The 11,594-nt window shown below is 35.6% G+C and overlaps 2 protein-coding genes across 2 annotated transcripts in view; both read left to right on the top strand.

Moving 5' to 3' along the window:
• LOC109842968 (26S proteasome non-ATPase regulatory subunit 14 homolog) lies at positions 4,157-9,080 on the top strand. Its single transcript, XM_020411887.1, has 6 exons — positions 4,157-4,445; positions 4,524-4,701; positions 6,739-6,820; positions 7,676-7,852; positions 7,935-8,102; positions 8,721-9,080. The coding sequence occupies exons 1-6, from the start codon at positions 4,316-4,318 to the stop codon at positions 8,910-8,912; spliced, it is 927 nt and encodes a 308-aa protein (XP_020267476.1). The 5' UTR covers positions 4,157-4,315; the 3' UTR covers positions 8,913-9,080.
• Positions 9,782-11,594, top strand: part of LOC109841441 (subtilisin-like protease SBT4.3) — a 6,520-nt gene continuing 4,707 nt past the window's right edge. The window contains exons 1-6 of the mRNA XM_020410413.1: positions 9,782-9,918; positions 10,026-10,117; positions 10,258-10,349; positions 10,442-10,679; positions 11,145-11,243; positions 11,312-11,590. Coding sequence (XP_020266002.1) covers positions 9,826-9,918; positions 10,026-10,117; positions 10,258-10,349; positions 10,442-10,679; positions 11,145-11,243; positions 11,312-11,590 — 893 coding nt within the window. The 5' untranslated portion in view covers positions 9,782-9,825. The remainder of the gene's footprint in view (positions 9,919-10,025; positions 10,118-10,257; positions 10,350-10,441; positions 10,680-11,144; positions 11,244-11,311; positions 11,591-11,594) is intronic.

The following is an 11,594-nucleotide window of genomic DNA, read 5'->3' as shown; positions in this document are numbered from 1 at the left end:
GGGTGGCTCGGCCTTGGCCGAGCCACCTCAGGGTGGCTCGGCTTGGGCCGAGCCACCCTGGGGTGGTTCGGTTTCGGCCGAGTCCCCGGGTGTTTGTCCGTTTCGTCCTTTGTTTCCGGTTCTGGTTCTCTTGTGTGGTTGATTGACTTGGCAACGACTTGTTGACTTGATTCCAGATGATTTGTCGCCTCGTTAACCTGCTCCGTTGCGTATAGCTTGGCTTCAGCGTTGGCGAGCTAACGGTCTTGTTTGGATACGTCGCCCGGTGGTCCGTTTGTTAAATCGGCGTCGAGCTGTGCTAAGGGACCTATAGGCAATTTTATACGCCTACAGCTACGACTTAAAGGTACATGTTTCCGCTTCAGATCGGATCAAAATTCAATTTCTTGGAATGAAAATACACATGGCTTCTAGTAGTATTATTTAAACACATCATCTTGGAAAAACATCAGCTACATTGTTGTAAGTATATGGTGCAAATTTGTAAATGTAGGGTACAGGAACATGCTGAAACGCATGGGCGGAAATCATAGTTCTGAGCTAGAAATGCAAACAACCCTTTGAAATCATAGTTTTTAACTGAATATGTGTTGAGATGAACACGAACCTTGTCAAACAAGTTTCAAAAGTGGATGTGGAGTGTAGGATATATGTCCAAGAAGTTATGAGAAGTAATTAAATAAAAACATGTACTGTGTAATTCAGTACATGTCTGAATAAATGTATGCCTATATGTAATGGGCGTCCAAAAGTGTTGGGTATGGTTACGACCAGAGAGGAATACCTAGGCAACATAGTGTGAATTGAGATTGGTCTTATGTCCGCTCCCTTGGATATTCATTAGCACCTTGTTTGATGTTTCACATGTGTAACAGAGGCCATTAAAATGCACCAATGGTGAGAAATGATAAGATTATACTTAATGGAGAACAGAGGGCTAGAGGAGAACTTGGTAAGAGCCCTTAAGAAGGATTTGATAATGATTAGCTTAGTGGAGGAGATACTCGCAACGCAACCGAGTGGATGAATTTGCCGACCCCAAAAGTTTGAGATGAAGCCTTTGTTATTGTTTTATGTTCATACATCTTCAGTAGCTATTCATAAGCTGTCCATATCTTTTGTGTTTTAATAACTTCTCTGGAAATCACAAATTGGGTGAATTTCAAATGACCCCACTAAAGTTTGGCCCATTTTGAGATAATCCCTACCCACCCAAAAAAAATTTAATAATAATAAAACAAAAAAAATAAAACAAAAGAAAACAAAACAAAAACAAAGGGAAAAAACTTTACAAATGTCCACCCAAATGTTCAATTTTTTCAACATACCCTCTGATGCTATAATTTGGTTTTCTTTATCAAAAGTTCATGGTGGTTTTTTGGAATATAATGTTCAAAGTTCGGCGGGTTAACTGAAAATAATGTTGAAAGTTAGGCTGGGGGATTTAGACGTTTGTAAAGTTTAGGGAGGCTGTTTCAGATGGTCCAAACTTCTAGGGAACTAGTGAAATTTACCCATAATTCACTTCAAGTAGCTTTCTAATTAAATTTGCTCTCTCTTTAATCGCAACTTAGGCTATCGAAATCTAAGCCCTGAGGTAGAGGAAGGAATCTGTCAGGTTCTCTCCCATATGTGGCTCGAATATGAGGTTATGCCGGGGTCAACTTCTATGCCTACATCATCGTATCATGCTTCATCTTCATCCTCTTCCTCAACGCCGTATTCCAAAAAGTCAACGACATCCGACACCGAGAAAAAGCTCGGCCAGTTCTTCATGCATCAAATTGCTAATGACACTTCTTCCGCTTATGGCGAGGGTTTCAGAAGAGCAAATAAAGCTGTTAATAAGTACGGACTTCGTCGGACTCTGGATCATATTCGACTCACAGGGAGTTTTCCTGTGTGAGTCAGTTCCTTGAGGTTGAGGATTGGTGGTCTTAGTGTGCTATAAGGATTTATTTTTTACTTGTGTCCTTATGGTCATATATTATTTGTTTCAATTGTGATGATTGATAATTGTAATGGCAATTGATTGTAGTTTCCCTTGATGTTATACCAATAATAAGGGGACTTATAGGGCATCTCTTTGAATTTTTTTATGGAGAATGTTGAAGTCCCTTGTACCGTACGAAAACTCTGAAGTTACGGTGAGGGTGCTAATGATTATAGTTTTATTCTCTAACAGATCATTGCATCTCGTGTTTTTTTTTTTTTTTGAAAACTCACGAAAGTTTAAGGAGAATTCAAATCATTAGCCTGAATCTCACTAAGGAGAAGTTCAAAATAAGAATTCAACCATGAATTGGGAACAATATTGTGAGCACTAACATTAGTAAGAGAATGTGCTACTTTGCTTTCTTCCTTATTAGACTACGGTTTTTCTTTTAAAGGGATTGGTTTATCTATGAGAAGCTCCCAGACTCAATGAGAGTGATATTTTTGAAAGTAAAAAAAACCCCTCAATCATGTATCCTTCTGGTAGAATTCATCCTCTTAAGAAAAAACTAAAAGTTAATACCAAACTAATTCACCCACTGATATTTTCTTTTTCACTTTTCTAAATATTGAATATCTCCTTTCCCATTCCAACAATTTTTGCATATTATGAGTTCAAAGTATTTTAAACTTTTATATACCAAAATAATCACGGAAAATCTCCCTAAACTAAATCTTATGTCTATTATAACTGTTGGGCCTGTTTCTTAACAAAAAAAATCTCCACAATCAAATTGTTCTCATTTGTGAAAAACAAAACACGATGCGTTTGGAAACCATGGTGTTTTACTTATTTTCATGGTGTTTTTGCAAAAAATAAAACATCATGCGTTTGGAAACCATGGTATTTTTTGAGCTAAATCATCATCAAAACCAAAACCAAAAACACAACACTTATTTCAAAACACCTAAAAAGTGTTTTTAAGTTTGATGTTTTGATTTTGAGTTTGAGAATGTGTTAATATAATACCTAACATAATATATTAAATATAATTAATATAGAGTTATTATCAACATACTTATTATGCTATACTATAGTTAATCTAATATATTAATAATGTTTATTAAATAATATAATAAATAAAATATCTTATATAACAATATAATAACATATTAAATACTAGTATTTAATATGTTAACAATGTATTATATAATAAAAAATAACAATAAAATATAAATAAACTAATAAAAAATAATAAAAAAGTTATTGATAATAAATAATAATATAATAATATACTACACAATAGTATAATCACTATAATATTATTAACTTTTAATAAATAAACTGTAATAAATTAAATAATTATAAAATATTATATAATAGTAACATATTTAAAATAAATAATATTATTATTATAATAAAATATTTATAAAAAATATAATATAAAAATATAAAATATTAAAATATTATATAATGAATAAAATGATTTATTGCTAACAAATGTTAATAAAAAAATAATATATTAATAATATAATAAATATTTATTTATATCATAAGTTATTAATAATTATTAATTACTATTGATAAACTCTAACATATTAAAGACCATAATATATTACATAATATTAAAATATTATATATATATTTAATTTATTAATAACATACTATAATAACATAATATAACATTATAATAATAATATTGTTATATGAATAATAGTATAATATTATATTAATAATAAAAATAACTTTATTATAAATATTAATTTAATATATAACAATACAAAATTGATATATCAAAAATCAATTAAATATTATAATTATTTAAAATAATATGTAACAATTATAATATGAACTAATAACCTTCATTAAGCTTACAATATAATATATTATACAATTTTATACTGTATTATATTTAATATTTTTAATACTATAATAATATAAACTAAATATTATAATATTTTATTTATAATATATTTTATTATAATTAATATATAATATATTAATAATATGTTTAATACTAATATTGTAATGAGTCAAATTAGTATTGATCAAAAATACTTTACATGATATTTTAAAAATATTTTAAGGGAAAAACATAACATCATGCTGTTTTTTTTTACAAAAACATAACAAAGAAAACAAAATGGTACCCGAAGGAAGCCTATCACGGGTGGCTTTTCTGTCAAATTTTCAATCGGACTTCGGGTTGAAACTCTCAGACTCCGATCAAGATCCAACCTCTTCCCTTTTTCTTTCTCCTCAAGCTTTAACCAAAATCCCATAAAATCCTTAGCTGAAGAAAATTTTTTTTTTAAAAAAAATTAGGGTTTCAAAATTTAGATCCTCTCCGTTCAAATCAACGAAACCTAAAATTCTCCAATGGAGAGATTACACCGTATCTTCTCCGGCGCCGGCGGCATGGGCCACCCGCCGACGGACTCGCCTCTCCTCGACTCATCGGAGCAAGTGTACATCTCATCTCTCGCCCTTCTCAAGATGCTCAAGCACGGTATGTAGAATCACAATACTCAAATTGTTTGGATCTAGGGTTTTGGCTCGAAGTTGAAATCTAGGGTTTTGGTTGCAGGGAGAGCTGGGGTTCCGATGGAGGTCATGGGGCTGATGCTTGGAGAGTTTGTCGACGAGTACACGGTGAGAGTCGTGGATGTGTTTGCGATGCCGCAGAGCGGAACTGGGGTTAGCGTCGAGGCTGTTGATCATGTGTTTCAGACTAATATGCTTGATATGCTCAAGCAAACTGGAAGGTAATCGAATGAAAGATTGTCTTTTTAGGTGTCTTTTAATTTAAATTTGCTTTCTTTGGGCAGAAATTTATCCTGGTGATACCCTTTAGTTATTTCTAGTTTTTGTGTTGCTCTTAATTTTATTGAGAAATCCTCCCACGACCCGCTTGCCCAAATTTCGGCTAAATGTGAAGATCATCTCTCTTGCTGGAGCAAGGTCTAATTCTCATTAGAACAAGGGAGAGAAGGCAAAATACTGCAAACAGGACTTGGTACACAACAAATCTAGGTCATAGGGAAATTAGATCTTATAAAGTATACCCCTTTCTCTGCGTATTAAGTTTATGCTATCCCTTTCTCTGCGGATTAAGTTTGCACTAAGTTCAAATACTCCTTATTGGTTAACCATCATAACTTACTCCTTTTCATCACTCATGATTGTGTGATGGTCGCCTTTCTTAAACTAGAAGTATTAGAATTTATTAATTTTGGGCATATATGCTGGTTTCTCTGGGATTAGAAAATGTTATTATCTTTTCCCCTCTTTATGGGAGTCACTTCATCTTTTTACTGAATTTGATACGTCTTTGATAAGAATTGCATGCATGTTTTATTGTAGGGTTTTTCAATAGTAATCCCTTAAATCTTCAATATTTTGCAATTAGTCCCTCAAATAATTGAAATTGCTATTAGGTCACTCATATCTTACTAGTTCTTCCAAATTGGTCCCCCTAGCTAGCTGAAGTCAGATTTTAGAGGAATATTCTAACTTCAACTGTTTTTATGGGGTTTCCCATTATAGCCATCTATTTAATTCTAACTCGAACTTAACCCATCTCTTTAAACGAGTTTAAAGACATACCCGCATCTTTAAAACCCAAACACACTTCACCATCTTCTCCAATGATCCTTTCTCCCAGAACCCATTTTCAGAGCTCATTCCTCTGATCAAGTTGTGTTATCAAGCACCAAATAATTAGCGTTCTCAATTCACCATAGTACATACATCATGTGTTATGTTAAGGGTGCATAAACAAAATCAACAGCCGATCATAACTTCAAGTTTTCATTGTTCTCCATGCTCAAGAACAATGAACACCCTCAAATACAGATAATTAGCTAAGGAAAATGAGTATGAATTCCAGTATTCAAACTAAACTGTTGCATATCAAAATTGTCTATCATCAGCTTCAAAAAGAGAGTTGATTCCTAAACATTAAGAAAGAAATAGGAGGGTTCGAGATTTAAGGCTCAAGTTAAGGTTTTTCTTGAAGGAAACTTCTGAGCTCCTTGGTGTCTATCAGTGAAGTCGAGGATGACGGCGATGATCTTGTGCCGAGGTCTAGAAACTATGTCATGGCCAAAATTTATTTTCTTTAGCGACCCCGATTTTTGAGAGAGATTGGTTTAAGATTTGAAAGGGAGATGGAGTTGATTTGGGTTTTTCGTTTCCTCTTTCTAATTAGTTGGAACAGAGAGCAGAAGAGGGGATTCTTGTTGGGTAATTAACCATGTTGGGTTATCGACAAATTAACTAGAGTTAACAAATTTGACAGAAGGAGTAACAGAAGGGATCAATTTGAAAGAACGGGTAATATTTGAGGGGCCTAATAGCAATCTCAATGAGTTGAGTGACTAATTTCAAAATATTAAAGATTTAAGGGACCAATTTGACAGAAGGAGTAACAAAAGGAGTAACAGAAGGAGTAACCATGTTGCGTTATCGACAAATTAACTAGAGTTAACAAATTTGACAGGAGTAACAGAAGGGATCAATTTGAAAGAACGGGTAATATTTGAGGGGCCTAATAGCAATCTCAATGAGTTGAGTGACTAATTTCAAAATATTGAAGATTTAAGGGACCAATATCAAAATAACCCTTTATTGTAATATTCTTGCTGCTCTTGAATTCCAAACTGCTGGCGGATGAATAAGATCTGATTTCTTCTCTGAAATAGAGGATGTGATGTAATTATAACTTGCTTCTTTTCTTTGTTTTATCTATTAAGCATTCTCTTCATTAAACATGGATAATAGCTTCAGATCTTTGATTGCAGGCCAGAAATGGTAGTGGGATGGTACCACTCACATCCAGGCTTTGGCTGCTGGCTCTCCGGTGTTGATATTAATACTCAGCAGGTTTTTTCTTTTAATCTTTTTGATTTATTCTAACATATTTGTTATTCAATTTTCCGTCAAAACTTTTAATTAACGTTAAGTTATGATTTCATTACTGAAGAGTAATCACATCTTTTTATAGTCGTTAGCATGTTTATCACGTGAAGAGCGATAAACAGATGTGGTTTTTAAACATTATCAAGATAGAGTAGCAAGCTAAAACTAAGCCGGTGGGAGCTAGTGGATACCAATTAAGTGTAGAAAGTCAAAAGTCTTAACTAATATTTAATGCTTTCTATAGGACTATATGCTCTCCATAGAGTGGAGGCATTTACATTTATAATGCATCTGTATATTTAGAATCTTAGATAGATGTTGCAGTTTTTGCTACATATTACAGAAAGTGAACTCCCTCACACAAAAAATTACCTTTTCACCATGGGCATGGTTTATTACTGTAGTCACTGCATATGAGTATTGTTAGGCATGGGAAACAAATACATGTGTTTCATCTGAAATCTACAAGAACTAATAAAGAATTAATCTTCGGTGATCATAGTGATCGTCTTGTTCCATCTAGTTTAGTCTCCTTCTACTACCTAGCCATTTTAATATTTTATACTTACCAGATTCTTGTTGAATATATTAAATAAATAATACCAAACAACATGATATTATTTGGAAACATCAATTTTGCCAGAATATTTTGACTGATTTCTATTTTACTATTCTCTCCTTTTCATCAAAGCTCTAGTGCAACTTCACTTTAATTAATGCGGTTTTACTGGATCAAGTTCCACATCTGCGATGTTGCTTGCGCCATGACATGCTTACTGGTGAATTTCATAGGCTAAGTGATTAGTTTGCTCCTTGCAGAGTTTTGAAGCCCTGAATCCTAGAGCAGTTGCTGTTGTGGTTGATCCTATCCAAAGTGTGAAAGGGAAGGTGGTTATTGATGCTTTCCGGTTGATCAATCCACAGACAATGATGCTTGGTCAAGAGCCTCGCCAGACTACGTCAAACTTGGGGCATCTGAATAAACCATCTATTCAGGTCTGCTGCTTGTCCCAGTAATTTTCTATAATTGGTTATGTTATTATCAACACCCTAATGTATTCTGCTTACTAAAATTCAGGCACTAATTCACGGGCTGAACCGGCACTACTACTCTATAGCGATCAACTACAGGAAAAATGAGCTTGAGGAAAAGATGCTATTGAACCTGCATAAGAAGAAATGGACTGATGGTTTGACACTGCGACGGTTTGATACCCATTCCAAAACCAATGAGCAAACAGTTCAGGTACCCTCACTCTAAGCCTCACTCTCCTTTGTAAACCCTTTGCCTTATTGGTTCTACTTCTCTCTTTATTTGTAATTAAGATTCTCTGAGGGTATGATGCTATAGGCATGTTGCAACTTGCTTATTTACCTTATAAAGGTGTTTTCCTTCGATGGGTTAAAGTTACATGTTTGGTAAATTTTACTTGTTTACGTATAAGTTGGAAAATCCTAAAAATAATAAGTTAGGATTTTCCAACTATATTTTTGGCCCTTTTAAAGAGCTTTACTTATTGATGTTAAAATACTACTGTGCACTCTAACAAATCCAAAAACTCCATTCCGTGTCCCTGGATCTCCAAGATCCTTTCAATCATTCTCCAAAAACTCCATCCTATGTGTTAAAGGACTACATTGGCCCCTAATACAGATCCTTATACTGATAGTTATAATCGATTTACCAAACATTTTCTTTATTTTTAACATCCTTATAAGGGTTTTTAAGATAAAGGACCTTATAGCTTTCACAAAATAAGGATCGCCAAAAATGCTCTTTGTATCTTTTCTGTTGGCTAAAAATGTGAAGCAACTGCAAAGCTCTTTTACTAATAAGCTTTTTGTGGTTGTGAAATGCGAGCAGGAAATGCTAAGCTTGGCCATTAAGTACAACAAAGCTGTCCAAGAGGAGGATGAATTACCTCCAGAGAAGCTGGCGATTGCAAATGTGGGTCGACAAGATGCAAAGAAGCACCTTGAGGAGCATGTTTCAAACCTCATGTCGTCCAACATAGTCCAGACATTGGGAACCATGCTCGACACTGTCGTCTTTTAGTATAGTCCATTATTGGAAGGAGTTGTTTTATGTTTATCTTATGAGAACTGCCACTGATATATCTGCATGATTCAGAAGAAGTGGTTGTTAATGTTTATTATTTACTACAAGATACTATTTACTTGTGATACTTTTGCATCTGAGCTTCTTTTATTCTCCTGTTTGATATTTGCTCCTCTCCTCTGGATTCCGTCTTGCGGCTTTGCGGTATTCAACTTTTGTATGCCACCATGGTTTTGTTCTACCTTGGAAAGACTTGGAAACATGAGAAATTGTATGTGATTGACATATGGTGACCAATTATATGATGAATTGAGTCTTTTTAGTTCTATTTCCTTCGTAGATGAAGGCAAATGACACCTAATAATTGCATCCTGCCTATGCTTATGCAAAGTAGGTTGATGCGGCCTTACAGGGACATGAAAATTTCATTTTCATGATGGCCATTTTATTAATAAGTGGTTTAAATTTCTACATCCATAGCTTCTAACACTAGCGGGGAGGGATGGAGATTCACCTGTATGAGTTGATGTCTATAATTTTTTCTGGATTTGTGTTTGAGGCTATTCAATGTCCCACACTTGCAAGAAATGCGTGCGCGATGCACGCAAGCAAGTTTTACGCCTCTTAGAACATTGGTGAATGTCTATCAATAGCTGAGTCGTGAAATGGGTAACGAAAAGTTCAATTGGTTTCGGTTACGTACTCCCAATCTCAGGAACCCAGAGAAAATGGTTAATTGGTTCTGGTACCCTAAATTAGCAAGGCCCATGAAGAAACCATGAGATGTTCTCTTTCTGTTGCGCTATAATTAAGGGATGTGATCTTGAGATGCATGACCGCAACTGTAACAATTTAGTCCTTTAAAGGCAACAATAAATTTCTTTGGTTGCTTTTGAGGAGGACACTACTAATGGCTCCCAGTGCAGTTCATTTGTTTCGACTTTGTATTGCGGTCTCTATCATCGTTCTTCCAGACACTTTCGCTGCTGAAGATGACAGACAGGTAATATTTTCTCTTGTAATATTGTCGAGTAATTTGCTAGCATAACTCTAAACGAACATCGATTCTGGAGTAGTTTGTTCTAATATGATTTAATGATTGCAATGCAGATTTATATTGCATATATGGGAGAAAAGCCAAAACTTCCATACAGAGCAGAGTCTGTTCATCTCAGTTTACTGGACCAAGTGCTCGAGGGCAGGTGCGTTTTGTTAATCCTATATTATTCCTATCTACTAAGTTTTTGGGGAGCTGTAGCAAAAAAAAAAGGAGAATTTTACGCAACTTTTGAATTTTTGAATCATGCTTGGCGTTTGAAGTTCTGTCTTGGTATCGATACAGCTCAGTGAAGGAATCCTTGGTGTACAGCTATAGCAGAAGCTTCAATGGATTTGCAGCCAAACTTACTGCACATGAGTATCAGAGACTAGCTGGTAAGGAGAAAGGGATAATCTAAAATTATACATTCTTTTTCAGCATTAATTGATTTTTTTTTTTTTGGGTGGTTATTTTGGCAAATTGAAAGATATGGAAGGCATAGTCTCAGTGTTCCCCAGCAAAACTCTCCAGCTCCACACCACAAGGTCATGGGACTTCTTAGGATTTTCTGAAACAGCAACTAGGCACTCACCTAGAGATTCTGACATCATAATTGGTATGATCGACACTGGAATCTGGCCAGAGTCTGCAAGTTTCAGCGACGAGGGATTCGGTGCACCTCCAAACCGGTGGAGGGGCATTTGCCGAAACTTCACCTGCAACAAGTAATTTCTTCGAAACTGAATAAATATTCTTTTGGGTCTGTTTGGGTGACAGATTTTAGTCCTGAAAACCTGACTTTGCATAAAATCCCAAACTTTCTGTTTTTTCCTCGGCTGGATGGAGAGTTTGAGTGTGGAGACGTACCCTCCACTTTCTCCTCTATGTCCTACTGACATACACTTCGTAAAAGAATTTTAGGGTCGATTGCGGATAGATCTAATGTACTATCACCAAGTTGAACATATTGCCTGGCTAGTTTTATTGCTGCATATAGACCCCGAATGATTTTTTTTTTTTTTTTTTTTCGCCTGGCTAGTTTTATTGCTGCATATAGACCCCGAATGATTTTTTTTTTTTTTTTTTTTACTCTTTTCAAGGGGTCTACCTGCAGCAAGGTTTTTACAGACTCCATGGAAACAAACAGGCCCTTAACACAACATCTAACTTACTCCCTTGATCTGACACAGCAAAATCATCGGCGCACGCTACTATTATAGTATAGAAAATGCCAAGCCCGACACTGAGATTTCGGCTCGTGATTTCGAAGGACACGGGACTCACACTACATCGACAGTAGCAAGCCCGACACTGAGATTTCGGCTCGTGATTTCGAAGGACACGGGACTCACACTACATCGACAGTAGCCGGGAGAGAAGTTCACGGGATGAGCCTCTACGGGATAGCGAAAGGGACAGCCCGGGGTGCGGCGCCATCTTCAAGGATCGCCGTGTACAAAGTTTGCTGGGGGTCCCTAGGCTGTGCGGAGCAGGACGTCCTGGCTGCCTTTGATGACGCCATTGCGGATGGGGTCGATATAATTTCTGCGTCCATTGGGAAAGCGGGTGTTTGGAAGTATTTCCAAGACTCGGTCGCCATTGGCTCCTTCCACGCGATGAAGGCGGGGATATTGACGTCG

Source organism: Asparagus officinalis, chromosome 5 (assembly GCF_001876935.1).
Source record: "Asparagus officinalis chromosome 5, Aspof.V1, whole genome shotgun sequence".
NCBI lineage: Eukaryota > Viridiplantae > Streptophyta > Magnoliopsida > Asparagales > Asparagaceae > Asparagus > Asparagus officinalis.
The sequence above is the reverse complement of the archived record's forward strand: the minus strand, read 5'-3'. Positions and strand labels throughout refer to the sequence as shown.